At 37.5% G+C, this 23,499-nt stretch overlaps 1 protein-coding gene across 8 annotated transcripts in view; it reads left to right on the plus strand.

Annotated features, from left to right (window-relative positions):
• Window positions 1-23,499, plus strand: part of GPHN (gephyrin) — a 524,662-nt gene that overhangs the window by 280,967 nt on the left and 220,196 nt on the right. For 4 of the 8 annotated variants that reach the window (XM_043472314.1, XM_043472316.1, XM_043472315.1 and 1 more), the window contains exons 6-8: window positions 10,279-10,345; window positions 16,422-16,694; window positions 18,060-18,167. In XM_043472314.1, coding sequence (XP_043328249.1) covers window positions 10,279-10,345; window positions 16,422-16,694; window positions 18,060-18,167 — 448 coding nt within the window. The remainder of the gene's footprint in view (window positions 1-10,278; window positions 10,346-16,421; window positions 16,695-18,059; window positions 18,168-23,499) is intronic. The other 4 variants (XM_043472320.1, XM_043472318.1, XM_043472321.1 and 1 more) reach the window with 1 other exon arrangement.

Here is a 23,499-nt window from a genome sequence, read left to right on the forward strand (position 1 = left end):
ATGCTGGAGTTTCAGCTTCAACATCAGTCCTTCCAATGAACACCCAGGACTGATCTCCTTTAGGATGGACTGGTTGGATCTCCTGCAGTCCAAGGGACTCTCAAGAGTCTTCTCCAACACCACAGTTCAAAAGCATCAATTCTTTGGCGCTCAGCTTTCTTTATACTCAAACTCTCACATCCATACATGACCACTGGAAAAACCATAGCCTGACTAGACGAGGCGGGGATCTATTGGCCCAAAGTAAGTCCTGCTTTTTAATATGCCTATCTTACGGTTGGTCATGAACTTTCCCTTCCAAGGAGTATGGAGCGTCTTTTAATTTCATGGCTGCAATCACCATCTGCAGTAGATTTTTGGAGCCCCAAAAAAATTTTAAAGTTTGACACATGCTTCCACTGTCTCCCCACTAGCTTCCCATAGATAAAGTTGATAACCAGTGGACCAGATGCCATTGATCTTATGTTCCTTGAATGTTTGAGCTTTTAAGCCAACTTTTCATCTCCTCTTTCACTTTCATCAAGGAGGCTTTTTAGGATTCCTCTTTCACTTCTTGCCATAAGGGTGGGTGTCATGCATTGCATTAATCTTCGAGATTATTGATATTTCTTACCCAGCAATCTTTGGATTCCCAGCTTGTTGCTATTCCAGCCCCCCCAGCGTTTCTCATGATGTACTGCATATAAGTTATATGCTTATATGTTCTGCATATAAGTTAAATAAGCAGGGTGACAATATACAGCTTGACGTACTCCTTTTCCTATTTGGAACCAGTCTGTTGTTCCATGTCCAGTTCTAACTGTTGCTTCCTGACCTGCATATAGGTTTCTCAAGAGGCAGGTCAGGTGGTCTATATGCCCATTTCTTAAAGAATTTTCCACAGTTTGTCATGATCCACAAGTCGAAGGCTTTGGCGTAGTCAATAAAGCAGAAATAGATGTTTTTCTGGAACTCTCTTGCTTTTTCGATGATCCAGTGGATATTGGCAATTTGATCTCTGGTTCCTCTGGCCTTTTCTAAACCAGCTTGAACATCTGGAAGTTCACGGTTCACATATTGCTGAGCCTGGCTTGGAGAATTTTGAACATTACCTTACTAGTGTGTGAGATGAGTGCAATTGTGTGGTAGTTTGAGCATTCTTTGAGATTGCCTTTCTTAGGGATTGGAATGAAAACGGACCTTCTCCAGTCCTGTGGCCACTGTTGAGTTTTCCAAATTTGCTGGCATATTGAGTGCAGCACGTTCACAGCATCATCTTTCAGGATGTGAAATAGCTCAACTGGAATTCCGTCACATACACTAGCTTTGTTCGTAGTGATGCTTTCTAAGGTCCACTTGACTTCACATTCCAGGGTGTCTGGTTCTAGGTGAGTGATCACACCATTGTGATTATCTGGGTCATGAAGATCTTTTTTGTACAGTTCTTCTGTGTATTCTTGCCACCTCTTCTTAATATCTCTGCTTGTTAGGTCCATACCATTTCTGTCCTTTATTGAGCCCATTTTTGCATGAAATGTTCCCTTGGTATCTCTAATTTTCTTGAAGAGATCTCTAGTCTTTCCCATTCTGTTGTTTTCCTCTATTTCTTTGCACTGATCGCTGAGGAAGGCTTTCTTATCTCTCCTGACTATTCTTTGGAATTCTGCATTCAAATGGGACTATTTTTCCTTTTCTCCTTTGCTTTTAGCTTCTCTTCGTTGTAAGGCCTCCTCAGACAACCATTTTACCTTTTTGCATTTCTTTTCCATGGGGATGGTCTTGATTCCTGTCTCCTGTACAATGTCACCAACCTCCGTCCATAGTTCAACAGGCTCTCTCTCTATCAGATCTAGTCCCTTAAATCTGTTTCTCACTTCCACTGTATATTCATAATGGATTTGATTTAGGTCATACCTGAATGGTCTAGTGGTTATCCCTACTCTCTTTTATTTAAGTCTGAATTTGGCAATAAGGAGTTCATGATCTGAGCCACAGTCAGCTCCCAGTCTTAATTTTGCTGACTGTACAGAGCTTCTCCATCACTGGCTGCAAAGAATATAATCAATCTGATTTCAGTGTCAACCAACTGGTGATGTCCATGTGTAGAGTCTTCTCTTGTGTTGTTGGAAGAGGGTGTTTGCTATGACCAGTGCATTCTCTTGGCAGAACTCTGTTAGCCTTTGCCCTGCTTCATTCCGTACTCCAGGGCCAAATTTGCCTGTTACTCCAGGTGTTTCTTGACTTCCTACTTTTGCATTCCAGTCCCCTATAATGAAAAGGACATCTTTTTTGGGTGTTATTTCTCAAAGGTCTTGTAGGTCTTCATAGAACCGTTCAACTTCGGCTTCTTCAGTGTTACTCGTTGGGGCACAGGCTTGGATTACCGTGATATTGAATGGTTTGCCTTGGAAACGAACGGAGATCATTCTGTCGTTTTTGAGATTGCATCCAAGTACTGCATTTCAGACTCTTTTGTTGACTATGATGGCTACTGCATTTCATCTAAGGGATTCCTGCCCACAGTAGCAGATATAATGGTCATCTGAATTAAATTCACCCAATCCAGTCCATTTTAGTTTGCTGATTCCTAGAATGTCGACATTCACTCTTGCCATCTCCTGTTTGACCACTTCCACTTTGCCTTGATTCATGGACCTAACATTCCAGATTCCTATGCAATATTGCTCTTTATAGCATCAGACCTTGCTTCTATCACCAGTCCCATCCACAACTGGGTATTGTTTTTGCTTTGGCTCCATCCCTTCATTCTTTCTGGAGTTATTTCTCCACTGCTCTCCAGTAGCATATTGGGCACCTACTGACCTGGGGAGTTTCTCTTTCAGTATCCTATCATTTTGCCATCTCATACTGTTCTAGGGGTTTTCAAGGCAAGAATATTGAAGTGGTTTGCCATTCCCTTCTCCAGTGGACCACATTCTTCAGACCTCTCCACCATGACCCAACCGTCTTGGGTGGCCCCACATGGCATGGCTTAGTTTCATTGAGTTAGACAAGACTGTGGTCCTGTGATCAAGTTGGCTAGTTTTCTGTGCTTATGGTTCTAGGGTGTCTGCCCTCTGATGCCCTCTCACAACACCCACCATCAAATCCCAAAGGACGGAGTAAGAGAAAAAGAAGGTAACAAAGGAACTATGAAACAACAAGAAGACGATTAAGAAAATGGCAATAAGTCCATACTTATCAATAATTACTTTAAATGTAAACAGATTCTCCAATCAAATCATACAATAGCTTAATGAATTAAAAAAAAATAAACACCCCACTATATGCTGCCTGACCAGCTTCTCACATAAGGATACTGAAAATAAAGGATGAAAAATGATATTCCATGCAAATGAAAAAAACCACAGAAAGCTGAGGTAGCTATAATTGTATCAGGGAAAATAAACTTCAAGCAAAAGACAAAAGTAAGGGACGAATCACTGTATAATAACAAAGGGGTCAATCCAACAAGGGGAAATAACATTTGTAAATATGTAGGCACCTAACTTAGAAGAACCTATTATATAAAGTATATAAAGCAGGTATTAACAGACCTTAAGGGAGACATAGACAGAAAAAGAATAATTGGAGATTTCAGTACTGCACTTTCACCACTGGAGAGATCATCCAGACAGAAAATCAGTAAAGAAACATTGGACTTAAACGACCCTCTAGATCTGATGGAAAGCAGCAGAATACACATTCTTCTTAAGTGCATATAGAACATTCTCCAGAATCAATCACATCTTAAGCCACAATACAGATCTTGAAATTTAAGATAAAATCCTATCAAGCATCTTTGCTGACCACAATAGTGTGAAACTAGAAATCAATTATAAGAAGAAAATTGGAAGTTCACGAATATATAGAGATTCAACAACATGCCACTAAACAACCAACGGAAAGAACCAGGTCTTCATTTCACTGTTCTTTTCTATTATCTTTTTAGTCTCTGTTTCATTTTTCTTTCCCACTCTGGTCTTTGTTATTGCCTTCTTTCCCACTCTGGTCTTTGTTATTGCCTTCTTTCCACTACAGGCTTAGTTCTTCTTTTTTTGTAACTGAGGGATAATTGCTTTACAATAGTTTGTTAGTTTCTGCCATCCATCATCATGAATCAGACACAGGTGTAGGTGTGTACCCTCGCTCCTGAACCTCCCGCCCACTTCATCCCACCCTCTAGGTTGGCACAGCCCCAGCTTGAGTTCCCTTAGTCATACAACAAATTCCCACTGGCTATCTGTTTTACATACAGTAGTGTATATGTTTTCATGGTCTCTGTCCATTCATTTCACCCTCTTCTCCCCCTACCCCACACCATGTCCACAAGTCTGTTCTCTATGTCTGCATCTCCATTACTGCCCTGCAAATAGATTCATCAGTACCATCTTTCTGATGGTATTCCATATATATGCATTACTATATGGTATTTATTTTTCTCTTTCTTTCTTACTTCACCCTATAGTGTAGGCTCTGGGTTCATCCACCCTATTAGAACTGATTCACATGCATTCCTTCTTATGGCTGAGTAATATTCCATTGTACATATGTACCACAGCTGCTTTATCCATTCATCTGTTGATGGACATGTAGGTTGCTTCCATGTCCCAGCTATTGTAATAATAATGCTGCAGTGAATATTGGGATATATGTATCTTTTTCAATTATGATTTCCTCAGGGTATATGCCCAGTAGTGGGATTGTTGGGTCATATGGTAGTTTTATGCCTAGTTTTTTAAAGGAATCTCCATGTTGTCTTTCATAGAGGCTGTATCAATTTACATTCCCACCAAGAGTGCAAGAGGGCTCTCTTTTCTCCACACCCTCTCCAGCATTCATTGTTTATAGATTTTTTGATGATGGCCATTCTGACCACTATTCGGTGATACCTCATTGTAGTTTTGATTTTTTTTTTAATTCTTTGAAGTGGTTGTTTCTTTAAGCTCTTTCCACTTTCTTAAAGTAGGGATTGAGCACTCCGAGCTTCCCTCTTAAAAAGAAGCTTGGATTTATCTTTGAAAGGATAAACAAGATGGATAAGCCTTTAGCTAGACTCATCAAGAAAAAGAGGATTTAAATAAATAAAATTATAAATGAAAGAGGAGATGTTTTAACTGATCCTACAAAAATACAAAGAATCATGAGACTGCTATGTACAGTTAAACACAACAAACTGGACAACCTAGAAGATATGGAGAAATTGCTATCATCCACAAATCGGTCAGCATGACAAGACCACAGGTAACATACTCAGTGGTGAAAAACTGAAAACTTTTCCTCTAAGATCAGGGACAAGACACAGACAGTCCCCATTTCCACTTTTATCCAACATAGTAATGGAAGTCCCAGCCAGAGCAATTAGACAAGGAAAAGAAATAAGTTACCCAAATCATAAAGGAATAAATAAAAATTGATATTCTTCTTTAAGGCATAAGGACCATTATTAAGAATATACCATATGTTGAAACACAAAGCAAGTCTCAATAAATTTAAATATTGAAATTATATTAGGCATATTTTTCACCTTGCCATGATCAACTATTGATACAAGAAGAAAACTGGAAAAATCACAAATACCTGGAGACTAAACGACGTGCTATTGAACAGCTGTGAGTCGATGAAAAAAATCAAAAGCAGAAATCAAAAAATACCTGACCACAAAAATGAAAATACAACATATAAAAATCTATGGGATATAGCAAAAGCCACACTTAGAAGGAGGTTTATAGCAATAAGGTCTCCCTCAAGAAATAAGAAATATCTCAAATCAAAAGTCTAACCTCATACCTAAAGGAACTGGGTGGCTTGGGAGGAGAAAGTCTAACATCAATATAAGGGAGAAAATAAAAGTCAGAGCAGAAATAAATGAAGTAGAGACTAAAAAGGTGATAGAAAAAGTTAATGAAACTAAGAAATAGTTCTTGGAAGAGAAAACGAAATTGGCAAAGCTTTAGCTAGACTGATTTATAAAATCAGAAACAAGGAGAAATTGCAAACAATATCACAGAAATATAAAGGATTGTAAGAGAAGACTGAACAGTTGCAGATCAAAAAATTGGACAACCTATAAGAAATGGGTCAATTCTTAGAATCATACATTTTTCCAAGACTGAATCATGCAAATGAATAGATCACTAACTAGTAGGGAGATGGAAAAGTAATCAAAAACCTCCTAAGAAACAGCATCCAGTACAAAACAACTTAATTGGTGAATTCTATCAAACATTTGAAGAATTGGTACCAATTCTTCTCAAACTCTTCCAAACACTAAGGGAGCACTTCATAACTCTTTTTATGAGCCAGCGTTACTCTAATACCAAAATCAGACAAGGAGAACACAAAGAAAATTACAGGCCAGTATGTCTGATGAACTTAGATGCAAAACATCTAGACGAAACATTAGCAAATGAATACAACAATATGTTAAAAGGATCATACACCATGGTCAAATAGGATTTACTCCAGGGATATAAGAACAGTTTAATATCCACAAATCAATCAACATAATATAACACTTTAACAAAAATGAAGGATAAAAATCATGATTATTTTATCAATAGATGCAAGAAAAAAGCATTTGACAAGAGTCAGCACCTATTTATTATTAAAGTAAAATAAAATGAGCTGGAAGGAGCATACATCAGTATGATAAAGGCCATATGTGACAGACCCACAGCTAACATACTCAGTAGTGAAAAACTGAAAGATTTTCCTCTCAGATTGGGACCAAGAAAAGGATACCATTCTTGCCAGTCTTATTCAACATGGTGGTTAAATTCTAGCTAGAGCAATTAAGTAAGAAGAAGAAATAAAAGTCCAAATTGGAAAGGAAGAAGTAAAACTGTCAGCATTTGTGGATGACATGATTTTATATATAGAAAACCCTAAAGATTCCATAGAAAAACTATTAAAAATAATAAATGAATGAAATAAACTTGCAGGATAAAAATAAACACACAAAAATCTGTTGCATTTCTGTACGCTAAGAATGAACTAGCATAATGAGAAATTAAGAAAACAATTCATTTTACAGTTGCAACAAAAATTAAAATACCTAGGAAGATTTTAATCCAAGGAAGTAAAAACTACAAGACATGTTGAAAGAAACTGAATAAGACACAAAGAAATGGAAAGATAGTCCATGTTCATGAGTTGCAAGAATTAGCATTGTTAAAATGTACGCATTACCTAAAGCAACCTGTAGATTCAATGGAATCCCCATCAAAATACAATGATAATTTTCATTGAAATAGAACAAAGAAAATCCTATAATTTGTAAAAAATAGCAGAAGACCCTTGGATAGAAAAGCAATCTTGAGAAAAATGATCAAACTGAAGATATTACACTCCCTGATTTCAAATTATACTGCAAATCTGTAACAATCAAGACAGCATAATATTGGAAGAAAAATGTAGAATTTGACAGCCCAGAAGTAAACCCATAGATATATGGACAATTAATTTACAACAAAGGAGCAAAGAACCTGAAATGGACAAAGTATTGGGAAAACCAGATAGCACATGCAAAAGAATGAAACTAGACCCTGTCTTAGATTGTATATAGAAATTAATAAAAATGGATTAAAGACCTGAATGTAAGACCTGAAACCTTAAAACTCCAGAAAAAAATCATGGGCATTATGCTTTTGACATTAGTTTTAGCAGTATCTTTCGGATATTTATTCTCAAGCAAAGGAAGCAAAATTAAAATTAACCACATGGGACTACATCAAACTCAAAAGCTCTGCACAGCAAAAGAAGCCATCAGCAAAATGAAAATACAGCCTACCAAATGGCAGAGGATACTTGCACATCATATGTCTATAAGTGGTTGATACTCAAAATTTATAAAGAACAATTTTTTAAAAAAATTAAAAAATGGGCAGAGGTTCTGAACTCTTCCAAAGCAGGCATACAACTAGCCAACAGACACATCAGAAGATTTTCCACATCACTAATTAGGGAAATGCAACTCAAAACTACAAAGAGATATCACTCCACACCCATTAGAATGGGTGTTATTAAAAACAACAAATAACAAGTGTTTGAGAGGGTGTGCAAAAAAGGGAACCCTCATACACTGTTGATGGCAGTGTAATTATGTGCAGCCACTGTGGAAAAACAGTATGGAAGTTCCTAAAAACATTAAAAATAGAACTATCATTTGATCCAGCAAATAACCTTTTGGATATTTATCCAAAGGAAACAGAATCACTATCTCGAAAAGATATCTGCATTTCCACCTTTACTGCAACATTATTGCCAGGACCCGGAAACAACCTGTGGCCATTGATGGATGAATGGATAAAGAAAATGAGGTACATATATGCTATAGGACATGAGTCATGAAAAATGAAATCTTGCTACTTGTAACAATATGAATGGACCTTGAGTCTATTGTGCTAAGTGAAATAGGTCAGACAAAAGCAAAGACTGTATGATTTCACTTGTATATGTACTCTAATAATAATCAACTCATAGATACAGAGACTTGATTGGGCTTCCCTCATAGCTCAGTCAGTAAAGAATCTGCCTGAAATGCAGGAGACCATGGTTCTATCCCTGGATCAGGAAGATCCCCTGGAGAAGGAAATGGCAGTCCACTCTAGTATTCTTGCTTGGAGAAGCCCATGGACTGTAGCCTGCCAGGCTCCTTTGTCCATGGGGTCACAAGAGTTGGACACGACTTAGCCACTAAACCACCAGATACAGGGAAACAGGTTGGTGGTTGCCAGAGGCAGGGGTTGGTGAGTGGGTTAAATGCGTGAAAGGAGTCAAAAGGCACGAACTTCTCCTTATAAATCCTGGGGATGTAATATACAGCATGTTGATTATAGTTAATAATATTGTTTGGTTGAAACTTTCTGAGAATAGATTGTAAAATTTCTCATCACAAGAGAAAAATTGTACAATGTGTGGTGATAGATATTAGCTAAATCTATTGTAGTAATCATTCCGTAATATATACCTATATCAAATCCTCATGTTGTACACCTAAAATTAATATAATGTTATTTGTCAATTATATCTCAATTAAAAGGAAAGCTGTATGGACAGTTTTAAATAGCTATGAGCACTTTCTAAGATAAGAAAAACAATAAAATACAAGACAATTTTAGGTTATTTCAAAAAGTTAAATAAGAAACTCAATTAAAAGTTGTAGAAAAACATTCTTATGTGACTTACAATCTGAATTATAAAATTTTAGAAATAGACTAATTGAATCTAGTCCTTTTGTTTTCAAATAATGGAAATTATATGTTACCAGGTCAGAGTCACATAGCCAATTATTGGAAGAGCATGATTCAAACTCTCATTTGAAATCTAGGCCTCCAACTCTTTATTCCAGCTTTCATACTTTTCAACTGCTTATGTTTCTTATCTAACCACTTGGTTTTAAAGTGACCTGAAAATCTGCAGTGAACTCTGAAAGACCTTTATACTTTAAATTGACTCTTGTTTATCAATTTATCAGTCAATAGCTGAGCTCTCTAAATTCTCCCCAGTGCTATTGATCTATGAGAGACCTGTCTCACTTTTTTTAAATTTATTTACTTATTTTAATTGAAGGATAATTACTTTACAATATTGTGATAGTTTTTGACATACATCAGTATGAATCGGCCATCGGTCTATATGTGTTCTCTCCACCCTGAACTCCTGTGTTACCTCCCTCCCCACCTTATCCCTCCAGGTTGACACAGAGCACCAGCTTTGGGTGCCCTGTATCATACATCAGACTTGGACTGGTTATCTATTTTACGTATGGTAATGCATATGTTTCAATGCTGTTCTCTTAAAGCATCCCACCCTCTTCTTCTCCCACTGAGTCCAAAAGTCTATTCTTACTTCAAAACTTATAGACTTCCTGAGAAACAAGAGTTTAAACATCTCACTCAATGCCAGAGTGCCTTACGTGTTAGACTTTTGAACATAGACATTCCTATAGTAGTCATTTTTAGTATGCTATCTCATTGAATTCTTAGAACTGTAAGAGATATGAAAAAGCTGAAGTTAGAAAAAGAAGATAATTTCGCCATTATTTCTTTAAAGTGGCTAATTTATTCTGATTTCATGTTCAGTACATTTTTCTAATCTACCACACTAACCATTGTTATATAAACCTCAGCCAGAGAGAGTGCCCAATTTGTATAATAATTGGTAAATATTTAGCTGTAACAGTTTTATTCCTTAAAAAGTTGTTCACATATAAAAACAATGATTGGTCTTTGTTGAATGTATTTAAACCAACCATCATGCTAAGTTAGTATTCATCCAGTTTCTTTTTCCTTCCAGGCCTGTATGTGGAATCAGAGGGAAAACTCTCATAATTAACTTGCCAGGTAGCAAGAAAGGATCTCAGGTAAGCAGTCTTAAGATATATATGGTTTAGTTTGAGAAATTTTGGCCAGCTGTGAGTTAGCCATACAAGAAGTTGGAGCCCTCTACAAGACCTCACTTCTGACACCAGTTGCAGTTCAGTGCATTCCCAAAATACCCTCTGTTTCAATAATTCACTCCATAGATTCAGAGAACTCATTGAAAGGTGGTATACTCATAGTTATGGTTTATTATATGGAAAAGATACAGATTAAAATCAACTGGGGAAGGAGGTGCATAAGACAGAATAAAGAAGTATCAAATGGAGAAGAGCTTCTAATCTCTTCTCCCTGTGGAGTCATGAACACATTACTCTGGGCATCAGTATGTAATGACACAAGGTGTTTATTGCTTATCAGGGAAGCTCTAAGTCCTTAGCATCCATAATTTTTCTTGAGGTACATCATATATTGCCCGTATGGCTGACCTTTAGTCTCTTGCGTTTCCCAGAGGCTGGGCTAATACTTGTAGTCTCCAACACTTACCAGAGCCAAAAATCACATTTCCCAAAGTCTCCATAATAAATCACACTGTTAGACTGCCTGGTAGCAAAAATTTCCAGACAGAAAAAAGACACTCCTTTCGTTTCCCAGTAACTAAGGGCATAGGCCAGATTCTCTTTGGGTAAAGTTAAATTTTCATTATACAAGCTACCCCCTGGCCTCTGACCAAGGCTTTCTTGCAACCAAACAATAGTATTTGTCTGGCTGAGCATCTATATTTACTATAGCATTTATATTATAGACACAACAATAGTAGTAGTGTGAATATGCCTAAGATTTGGAGGAGCCAGAGAGAGATAGGACTAAATTTAGGGAAACGAGTAATTCATCCTCTAAAGCCATTATACAAATTTTCATATTTTTGTACTCATTTACTAATTTTCTACCTTGATCTTCTGTTACTGTACCCTACGATACATTCGCACAGAACTGTTTACCATAGAAATTAGCTCTCTTGCTCAGGCCAGTGATTTCCCATTGGTGTTACATATTGAGAAGGCTTTAACTCAAATCCCCAGTACATGTGGCCATCAATATCAGCAGTATAATCTTACTAACAATGCTTGTATTATATCATAGTATAGTAGTAAATATAACCTGAAAAATAAGAGTCAATAGATACTGAAACATTACTGGAATCCTATACACACATTAACAGTTAACTTAGTCGTCTTCATATCATATGATCAAGATGTATCCCAGAGCGATGCTCCTCAGGTTTACAGACTTGTCAGGTTCCAAAAGCAACCTATGCCTCTTCCCTTTCTAGCATCTGCTACAGCTGAGCCAAGAAACAGTATCATCCCTTGTTTTAAGCTACTTTTGAGGCAACAAAGTAATACTGGATTTCCCTGCTGCATAACCCCTTTAAACTCATTCCTTTACCTTCAACTACCATTTCTCCTTCTTTCCATTTATATTCAAGCATTTCCTTTGAACATCTTGAATGAGACTTGATTTAGCCACTGGGCTGGTCCAAATGGCCATCAGTAATACTAGTTCAGCAAGTACTTCCCTCTCAATCCATTCCATTTATATAAGATAAGGTTACATAGGTACAGAGTTAGTGGGCAGTCTGAAACACCAGGCAATATAATTGCATTTACTCTTAAGCCCAATTTGGCCAGATGGAGTAAGACATAGTCTGCACCATCAGACCCTTAGGAATTCTGACATAAAGGTTTATAAGTATAGTTACAGTTTCAGCCTAAGAATCATCCCTGCCTCTGGCACCCACAGTTACAGCCCTGGTCCTCAGACCACTATGCATCACATAGAAAAGAAGAGCGTTCAGGTGATGTGGGGGGAAAAGAAAAAGGATAATTGTAAAGAGAAAAGTGTAGTTGTACAAACATCCTTTTCCATCCCCTCTCACAAGAAAAGCAGATGAATCTGTCTGGAGAGAACACTCACTTAGCCTCCCTGATGTTGAATATGATCATACACTAATGAAGGCTTCATGCATTTATCTCCTCCCATTTTAGACAACAAGTGTTTCAACTGCCCGTTTCAGTTTTCTATCATATTATTGCTCTGAAGATGAAAGTGTGTTCCTTGGTCTAAAGATGTGTGCCTCCATGGTCACTGACACAGTATCTTCTGTTCTGGTCCTTTTATAATCCATTGAGCATGTTTATCTACTCTGCAATAAACAAAGCTCATCCAGATTAAGTGTCTAAACCTAGTAGACCTTATTTGTAGCCTTGTACCCATTTGTAGTTAGTTGGACTAATAACATCAGCCCAACTTGCCAGGTATGCGTAGGACTTTCCCCTTGGGGAATTCGCTGCATAGCCCTCTGCCATCTCTGTCTCTCTTTATAGCAGACAAAACAGTTCTTATTGGCATTTGTGCCTCATAGTGTAAGAGGAATATATCTAGATTCAGCCCGTTTCTGCCTTCTATAGGCCCCTAGTGTCCACTCATCTCATGGGCCCAGGTGGCCATGTCAAGCAAGTATACCAGGATATCTGCTCTCCAGTACTAGTCAACTTCCAATTCTGAAAGGGAGTTCTTCTGATGGGCATTAACAGTCCACTTTAATATACCCATTACATTCCCAGAGTGATTTCCATAGAGCCATACCCCATACAGGTAAACCTTTAATAGACCAGTCTTCCATTGCCCATCTGCCTGACCATGTGACTAGGCCATTTGAACACTTCCCATGAGTCAGTAAAAACCCAGATATAGGAGCAAACAAGCAGTTCAGCCCATGGAGCTGATTTGTTTTTACCTTCTTCAATCAGAGTGGCGGCCTTCCAAACAGGATGCTGTCCCTTCACCTTGGAATTGCCATCCATAAACCAAGCAGCTCTTTGTTGATCAATAGAAAGCTGTTTATAGGGCACCGCCCAAGTGGCCCAAGTGGCCATAGGATCCAGCAGCTCCTCAGGTGGTTCCGAAGTCAGCCCTAGGTGAAAAGAGGCTGCCTGCTCGTGAGTACCTCCTTGCATTCTCCTGGTAGCATGATTCTATATGCAACATTTCCATTTTATTATGGAACTCTCCTGGGCATTGCCTTCGTTCCTCATTAGAGCTTTTCTCTGAAATTACCAAGGCATTATAGATATTTCAGGTTTCAGAGTTATTGTGTGCCCTTTAGTCATAAGGACAGTCTCAGTTAAAGTCCAATAGCAAGTAGTAATTGTCTCTCAAATGGAAATTTTTTGGTCCAAAATTCCAACAGTTGTTGAGTGGCACTCACAGGTTTTTGCTATAAGCCCTAGTCTGCATGCCACACAAGGCTTTTGTACAGCAAATTAATAATCTGTGTGGTTCCATTTAGCATGTCCAAGTAGAAGACTGGATTTACATGCCTCCTGTTTTACAGTGTGAGATAGGGGATGAATTCTCCAGGCACAACCTGCATCCTCATAATACATTCAGGTAGAAATTCGCCATTCACATAAATTTCACTGTCCTAACATTCTAATTCTTATCTCAATGTTTACCTTAATCCCATCAACTGCTGCATTCCCATAGCCTCCTATTCTAACTATACTCCTCCCACCTCCCATTAGTATTTCAACAGGTTTTAGAATCACAGTACATGGAGCCCCCAGGTCAAGGAGTCCCAGAAAAGTCTCTTATCTGTCTCCGAATGAGTTTAGCCATTTGTATGCATGTGGCCTTGGAATTCTAAGGCCTGGGTTGGGCCAAGGAATGCAGACCCTTTTGTCATACCTCATATTGATTAGATTATGGGGCCATCACTTAAGGTGATTCAAGGTAAGGTTTCTTTGCCTTCTGTCTTTCTAAATTCCACCAAACGAGTGTAAATAGAAATTTGCTTAGGATCCCTTAACGTTAGGAGATCAGTAGATCTCCCATCTGTCCACTCAGCACAACACTGCTTCTTTAAGACATCTGTTTTGACCCCATCAATACTCACTTCATTCATACATTTCTTAATAACCATGTAAATATTTCCACCCTGCTAGGACAAGTCCCGTGAATGTCTTGTTTCTCTTTCCCCATTTTCTTATGAATCAGTCCAACTTTATTTACTATTTATTGCTTCAACATAAATTTTTCCATGGGAAGCAGCTACGTGTCAGACCACCCAGAAGCCAAGCTTGACCCAGCCTCAGGCTCTACCTCAACATTCTCCATTACTTTTGTTTTAGCTAGTACAGATACCATTTATTGTTTGTGTATTGATGTAACTCCTTAGGAGTTAGATCTTCCATTTCCAAATTTAACTGCTAATTTTGTTTCCAATAACTAATTGCAGTACAGCTGCAATTCCATTCTTTGGGGGACCCTGTATTCTTTGAGACTCTAAAGATTTGTTATCCCCCACATTCTCTTCCTTCCTCTTCCCGGGTCACAAGTTTCAGTGAATCAGGCTGTTTCTGGCAAATCTCACTTCTTAATACCAACTGTAAGGAGTTTTGACCAGCTGCAGAAGTTAGCCGGCTAACTTCTTGTGGAGCACTCCACAAGACTAACCAGTTCTGTCATCAGTTTCAATTGAGAGGATTTCTAAAATCACCCTTACTTTTAATAATTCACTAGAAGGACTCACAGAACTCACTGAAAGCTGTCATACTCATGAGTATGTTGCATCACAGGGAAAGAATACAGGATGAAATCAGCCAAGGAAAGGAGTATATATGGCAGAGTCTAAGTGAGGTAATAGTTGGGGAACTTGTGGTCATTCTCTTTAATGGAGTCATAGGTAGCATCACCTCCTGTTAATGTAAGACAATTGTTGTTGCTGTTTAGTCGTTAAGGTATGTCCGACTCTTTGCGACCCCATGGACTGTAGCCCACCAGGCTCCTCTGTCCCTGGAATTTCCCAGGCAAGAATACTGGAATGGGTTGTCATTTCCTCCTCCAGGAGATCTTTCCGACACAAGAATCAAACCTGTTTCTCCTGCATTGCAGGAGGATTCTTTACTGCCGAGCCACTGGGGAAGCCCACTATAAGACAACACACATAGAACATTGTTAACTATGCACAGTCTCCTTTACCTATGCTAACTCTCCTTTACCTTTGGTGTTAAGAGTTTTTATTGGAACTTGATCACATATTGCCCATGTGGCTGACCTTTAGTCAGCCATTCCCAGTTCTTTACAGAGGTAAAATTGATACCATGTTTCCCAAAGCCCTCATAATAAACCATGTTATTAGACTGTTCAGTGGCTAAAGCCCCCAGGCAGAGACACTGTTATCAGGCATGATATAATAAGGAACTAGAGATCACCTCCCAAAAGCAGAGAATAAAAGCCAGACCTCTCTTTGATTAGAGTTAAATTCCTTACTATACAATTTTTTCCAGGAGGTAAAAGGTTAGTTACCTTCCAGGTATTCCAGTAACAGATATTTCTTTACATATTAGATTTTAAGGTAAGTTGCTTCACATGTGAAAGACAAAGTCTTCTGCTCAAATATATTCCTCAGATTTATCTGGCCTTACTTTCTGATTTTAAAGTTCTCACCTGTTTTCTTTTGGTGATACTTTATAGGTGATAATGGACATATTTTGGGCATTAGCTGCCTGTTCTGCTTACTTATTAGCACCCTACAATAAATGCTGTACTTTCCTTCATGCCTTTCCAAAAAAAGAGAGACTGTTTTGACGTTTATGCTGCACAAACTTACATCTACTTTTACATATTGTACAATTTTATCTATCTGTACTTTACAATTGTAATCGGAACCTAAGCTCTCTGAATAAAATAGTTCAGTATTCAGTCGGTTTGTTAGTTCTAGTATCCTTCTCTTACTAGAAAGGTAAAAACTGTTACCTGCTCTCTCATAATCTATCTTTAAATCCCAAAGTTGTATATAAATTTTACTTAAAAAAAAAAAAATTTGCTGTGTGCTTATATAGTGGAGTTCTTCAGCTTATGGAGAGTACTGTAATATATACCAGCTTACTTCATATTTCGCATTGCAAAGACAATACATTAAATATAATTCATTCTTAAGACAGATGGAGAGAAAATCACAAGTAAATCCAAAATCACAAATAAATTTGATTGCTCCCATCTTGCATGCCTATAAAAATACTTTATCTTCGTTTTTTTCCTTCCTCTTGCATACAGGAATGCTTTCAGTTCATACTACCAGCCCTACCTCATGCCATTGACCTTTTACGTGATGCCATTGTAAAAGTAAAGGAAGTTCATGATGAACTTGAAGATTTACCTTCCCCGCCACCACCTCTTTCCCCTCCTCCCACAACTAGCCCCCATAAACAGACAGAAGACAAAGGGGTTCAATGTGAGGAAGAGGAAGAAGAGAAGAAAGATAGTGGTGTTGCTTCAACAGAAGATAGTTCTTCATCACATATAACTGCAGCAGCCATTGCGGCCAAGGTAAGCCTGTTGAGAGAGACCCAGAGATCTAAAGAACCCACAGGTAAATGTATTGATTTCATCTCTCTTTCCATCCCATTCTTCCATAAGTTAAATACAACTTTGTGGCGTCCTTTAAAAAGAACTGGGATATTCATGACACTCTACAGCTGTATTCCCTCCATTATGTTGAGCTCTTGAAACATTTTTGTTTTGAGTTCTGAGGCATTAAAGATTCTGCTGTTACCTATTGAAGTAGTAGCTCCCATGATAAACAATGTGACATTTAAGAACTCTGTGAAGATGTCAGTGTTGTGATCATATTAAATATATAATGTTTATGTATTCAGAACATCAAATATTCACAGATTCTTAAAGGAGCATCAAAAGAGGGTAAGAGACCTAAGATGGTTCAAGGAATTAGTTGAGAAAGATTAATAATTTTTTTTTAAAAGACAAGACTGTTCATCAATTAACTACCATTTATTTAACTGTTGCACACAATTTACACCAGTCATATGGAGAAGAAAGGGATGTAAGGTACTTGTATTTTTAATTTAATAAAGCAATAAATATTATTAAAGCAATATCAAAATATTGCAAGTTCTCTTCAAGCAATTCTGGGAGTAAATAGTACCATACAGTACTTAGTACAGTAAATAGTACCATACATTACTGCTGTAAATTTCATTGTCATCTCAGAGTCACAGAACATGATTTACATTATTAACCATATGTCATATAACCCACCTTGGATAATTTAAAATCTTTAGACAGTAGCATATCCCTTCTGGAAGTAATGCTTGTTCATTGATCGAGAATGTAAAGATTGGTAATCTAATCATATATGAAGTAATTCCTAAAGTTTTATGGCTCATCCAGAAATTTTAGCTACGAGCTTAGCATGAGAGGATTTTTTGACATGTATATTGAAAAGAATCATAGAGCTGCTTTTGAAGTGTCCATTCAGCCAACTAGTAGATGGTTCCTTCACTGAAAACTGGATCATTCCATCTCCAGATCCATTCAGTGATCCATTAAGTCCTTACTTAGGGTAGTAAGTATTTAAGTTATGTGTGAGGTTTGTTTTATTTCATTTTGTTTTGTTTTTATGGAACAGATTGATGAAATAGGTACATTATTAAATCATCATATATTCTCTTTCTTTTACTCTTAATTAAAAGAGTTAAAAGTACCATCAGTTTCAACCTTAAAAAAAGTGTATACCATCTGAATTCTAAGCTAATTTTGTCATTATACATTTGCGAATTTTGGGCATCTCAGTGTTCCATTTGTTTTTAACATTTTTCCTTTCCAGTCATTTTGCCTGTGTAGTTTCATGTTTTCCTGTCATTGTATTCATCGTTGTTATGTGTTGTGCATTAGAAGCATCCATTCTACACCAGTCCTGCTGTTATCATGGCACACGGTGAGCAGCCCATCCCTGGTCTCATCAGTTATTCCCATGATGCAACAGGCAGTGCAGAGGAACCGGTAAGACAAGAGGCTTTTGCATTAATGATTTTGCAAGCATACAGCCTATCTCCTGTCCTTGGAGGTAGGTTGTAACTTATTACAGAAGATGTGTTTTATTCTGAAGGACCTTCACTAGTGCTTTTTTGTTGAAAATATAAGTGCCACTGAGTATCTTCCATCAAGGAATTTAATAGTTTCTCCTGTACCTGAAGTACTCTAACATCATTAAGATTATATAGTATGTGGCAATGAACTTTCATCACATGATTTCCAAGAAATTCATGACTCAGAAGTCTTTTTCTTTAGTAATTTCATCACATACTTTTAAATATATTGCCTGCCTTAATTAAGATAATCCCGTAAGAAGATCACATTAAGTTTTAAAAATCTAAACAGATTGGTCAAAATAATATTTAATTTATATCAATCTTGCTTTTTTTTCCTTATGATTTTGCATCTTTCTTTTCTATAACTGTGTTTGCATTACAACCATTTAGAGAGTTGAGGCTTTGTACTTTTAAGGGTATGTATCACTTCTTTCCAGCTTTCCTGGTAGCTCAGACAATAAAGATTCCACCTGCAATGCAAGAGGTCTCTGAGTCGGAAAGATCCCCTGGAGAAGGGAATCGCTACCCACTCCAGCATTTTTGCCCAAAGAATTCCATAGACAGAGGAACCTGGCAGGCTACAGGCCATGGGGTCACAAAGAGTCAGACTAATACTTTCACTTTTTTTCCATCACTTCTTTCAGTCATTAGCTGTGAATGGTACTTTGTGAAAATGGTACTTTGTGTCTGACTAGAAAAGATTAAACTGGTAAGTATAACCAAATAAGCAATGACAATTTAGACCATGACTGCCAAAAAAAAAAAAAAACTCAGTCCCTGATATGAACATAAAATAAGAAAAGTAATAAAGTATAATAATCTTGTTTATAATCCTTAGAAGAAAAAATATCCAGAATTTCAGGGGGATGAAAGGAGGAAATCTAGTATTGGTTATCTCTTGGCAGGTAAGCTACCAAATGATGACTTTAACCCTCTCTTCAACAAGCCACGCCTGGTTACAAACAAGCTTAGCCAAGTCAAAGGCCAAGTAGAAAAAGGAAATATTGGTTAATAAAATGATTAAGAATTTCAGTCGACAGCTGAATTCTCCAGCTATAGCTTCACTATAAATTATAAACATTTCAAAATATACCAAACTGTCTTTTGTGTTCTCATATTAGAAAGCAACCACAGCAACTATAATAATTATCCTGGTTTTCAAACTGAAGTATTTGTAAGTTGTGTATTCATAATCAAGCTTTCACGTTGTCATATTCTGAGTATAATGTTATTACACGAAAAATATTTGAATAACCAAAAAGATTTGAATAACTCTTCGGTAGTTAGTTCCTAGTGATCTGAATACTTGCTGTTGCCAAACTGACAAGTTGAGTTTTTCAGGAAACAAAGAAGCTTGAGGAATGCCCCGTGTAGTGGTTATTTGTTAGTTGCCTCTCCAGCAGCCATTTGCAGTTCCCTCTTCCTAACACTTTACCACATTCCCCAGTCATATGATTTGGGTGAGATTGACTAACCCTCCAGCATATGTATAGCCACAGTTTTAGTTCAAGAAACACGGTTCAGGTTAACAAGAGCATCTATTAGGTTTTATTTACACTGCTAGGAACATAGACTCTCTGTTTTCTATTGAAGATGAATGAGGGCATATATAACTCTAAAAGAATTGCTATCTTGAACTATGAAAGTAATGCCTCCCAATAATGGAGCCAACTATAAAGAAGCAATCCTAAGAAATGGAAGAGAAAGAGAGATCCTGAGTCCTGGTCATATTGTTTGACCATTTACTCAAGCCCTTATTGACTTCTCAGTTACCTGAGCCAATACAGTACTTTAAAAACACTAGTTAGAGATAGGTCAACTGTGGTGTGCAACCAAAAAGCATGTTAACAAAACTCAATATGTAGTATCTGACCAAAGAGGTGAAAAATTTTCCATATAATAACTGAAAAATATAAAATAGGAATCCCTGAAGTTTCATATTTGAGTAAGAAACCTCATTCAAGGGAACAGAGAGTAGGAGAGTGTGACACACAGGAGTTATCTTATCCCATCACTTCATGGCAAATAGATGGGGGAAAAGTGGAAACAGTGACAGATTATATTTTCTTGAACTCCAGAATCACTGCAGATGGTGTCTGTGGCCATGCAGTTAAAAGATGTTTGTTGCTTGGAAGGAAAGCCGTGACAAAACCTAGACAGTATATTTTTAATAAAAAGCAGAGACATCACTTTGCTGACAAAGGTCTGTATAGTCAAAGTTATGGTTTTTTCCAGTAGTCATGTATGGATGTGAGAGTTGGACCATAAAGAAGGCTAAGCGCTGAAGAACTGATGCATTTGAACTATGGTGCTGAAGAAGACTTTTGGAATCCCTTGGACTACTTGGAGATCAAACCAGTCAATCTTAAAGGGAAACAACCCTGAATATTCATTGGAAGAACTGATGCTGAAGCTGAAGCTCCAATACTTTGGCTACCTGATACAAAGAGCTGCCTCATTGGAAAAGACCCTTATGCTGGGAAAGATTGAGGGTAGGAGGAGAAGGGGACAACAGAGGATAAGATGGTTGAATGGCATTATCTACACCTTGGACTTAAGTTTGAACAAACTCTCGGAGATAGTGAAGGACAGGGAAGCCTAGTGTACTGCAATCCACAGGGTCACAAAGAGTCAGACGTGACTTAGTGAGTGAACAACAACAACACACAGGAGAAAACAAGGGATAAATAAATCTTGCCCCTCTGATTACTAAATAAGTGTAAAGGTCTTTTCAAGGAGACTGGATCCAAGCATGAAAAAATTACAGCTATACTTTGTATAATGCTTGCAATATGCTTGCATAACTCCAAACATAGAGGCATTTAAGACAAAGAGGCAAGAGAGCCATGGAGATACATAATAAGAAATCTTATCCCACTGGCAGAAATTAAATCTTCTGGAGAAGTCCCACATAGTAATAGTGGTCCCCAAGATCCATTGATTACAAGAAAATCTGCTGCCTGCTGTGAGAAGAAACAGAGTTGCTGATTTCCCTTTGGGAAATAATGGGCTTCCCTGGTGGCTCAGACGATAAAAAATCTGCTTGCAACATGGGAAAACTGGGTTTCTATCCCTGGGTTGGGAAGGTCCTCTGGAGGAGGGTATGGCAACCTACTCCTGTAGTCCTGCCTGAAGAATCTCCATAGACAGAGGTGCCTGATGGGCTACAGTCCATGGGGTCGCAAAAAGCCGGGCACAACTGAGCGACTAGCCACAGCACACAGCGTAGAGAAAACTATGTTCGATGGGTAGGACCAGTCAGGAAGAGTCTGTCTTCCCAGAGCAGGTATTTGTAACTTAAGAGAGAAAATGCTGAGTTAGCAGCCTACCAATATTATTGATTTACCTGGAGATAAATCACACCATTACAAAAGACCAGAGACACTTGCAAAGTTTTGGTCAGAAAATTGAAGAATATACATATTGTGTACATGTGTGTGTGTATGTGTGTGTGTGTGTGTGTGTGTATTTTTTACATATGTAATATGCTTAAAACTAAGTATTAAAAAAAATTAAGATCATGGCACCTGGCCCCATTACTTCATGGCAAATAGAAGGGGAAAAGGTAGAAGTAGTGACAGATTTCCTCTTCTTGGGCTCTAAAATCACTGCAGATAGTGGCTACAGCTGTGAAATCAGAAGACGATTGCTTTGTGGCAGGAAAGCTATGGCAAACCTAGACAGTATGTTGAAAAGCACAGACATTACTCTGCCGACAAAGGTTTGTTTAGTCAAGGCTATGGTCTTCCCACTGGTCACATATGATTGTGAGATCTGGACCGTAAAGAAGGCAGAGCGCCAAAGAATTGATGCCTTCGAACTGTTGTGCTGGAGAAGACTCCTGAAAGTCCACAGGACAGCAGGGAGATCAAGCCAGTCAATCTTAAGGAAAATCAACCTGAATATTCACTGGAAGGACTGATGCTCAAGCTGAAACTCCAGTATTTTGAAAATCTGATACAAATAGCCGACTCATTGGAAAAGATCCTAATGCTGGGAAAGTTGAGGGCAGAAGAAGAGGGCATCAGAGGATGAGATGGCTAGATGGCATCACTGATCAATGGCTATGAACTTGGGCAAACTTTGGGAGATGGTGAGGGACATGGAGGCCTAGCGTGCTGCAGTCCATGGAGTTACAAAGAGTCTGACATGACTGGGCGACTAAACAACAACTATATATATAATATATGTGTAATATATGTTACATATATTTACATAATATATACACACACATAATTTTATTATTTCTTCCTGTGATGATTTTAATATATTAAATTATATTAAAATAATAGTCACTCTTCTAAACATTTTATATATGTTTACTTTTATATGTTATTTTATATATGTTTACCAACACTTTACATGCATTGTCACTTTACTTATCAGAAAATCAAAGCACTAATTGGTAAAGGACATATAACCAGCTAGAGATCTAACTGGGTATTCAAGTCCAGGTAGTCTGGCTCCTGAATCATCACTCTTGACCTCTCTGATGTAACACCTGTCAGTGCAAGGGAGAGAGAGAGAAAGAATGATGTTCTGGGAGATGACTAGCCAGTACAAATTTTTTTGAAGAATGAGAACTAGGATTTTTGGACCTTAGTTTGAAATATTTGAATGATAAAATTCATTGCACAACCTAAGCACTGTGAGTAATAGGATATATTTACTCTGAAAGTTTGCTGACTCAAGCAATAGAGCTTTAAGCCATGAGCACAATTGGAGTCAGAAATGTATTTATACAAATACATGAAATCAAATGCTTTGGAGAACATAGTACAATACACGTTAAAGGATAGTATTTTTTAAGGTTTAATCATAATGTTCATAGAAATATAAAATGTGTCAAATATTTTATTTAATTAATGAGAGAGCAGTAAGCTGTTAAACACATTCAAAGTTAAAAAAAAAGGATACATACATATATCATCAGTCACAAAGACTGGCATAAATTTATAAATAGATACAAAACTCGGTCAATATACACAGGGTAATAATCAAATATTCCTTCTCGAGACAAAATGTATTTCCATTGCTATAGACAATAATTTGCATTAGTATTAGTTTTCTGTAACTTGCAAAGTTGTAAAATAGTGAAAGTAAAAAGTGCAGATAACCCAGAAGAGTATCCAAATCAGGACATTTTAATAATCTTTCTTGCCCATTTTCCAGACAACTTTCTACACCCCCGATCATAATAACCTCAAAGATGATTTTTTTTTTTTTTCCCTCAAAGATGATTT

Source organism: Cervus canadensis, chromosome 6 (genome assembly GCF_019320065.1).
Source record: "Cervus canadensis isolate Bull #8, Minnesota chromosome 6, ASM1932006v1, whole genome shotgun sequence".
Lineage (NCBI taxonomy): Eukaryota > Metazoa > Chordata > Mammalia > Artiodactyla > Cervidae > Cervus > Cervus canadensis.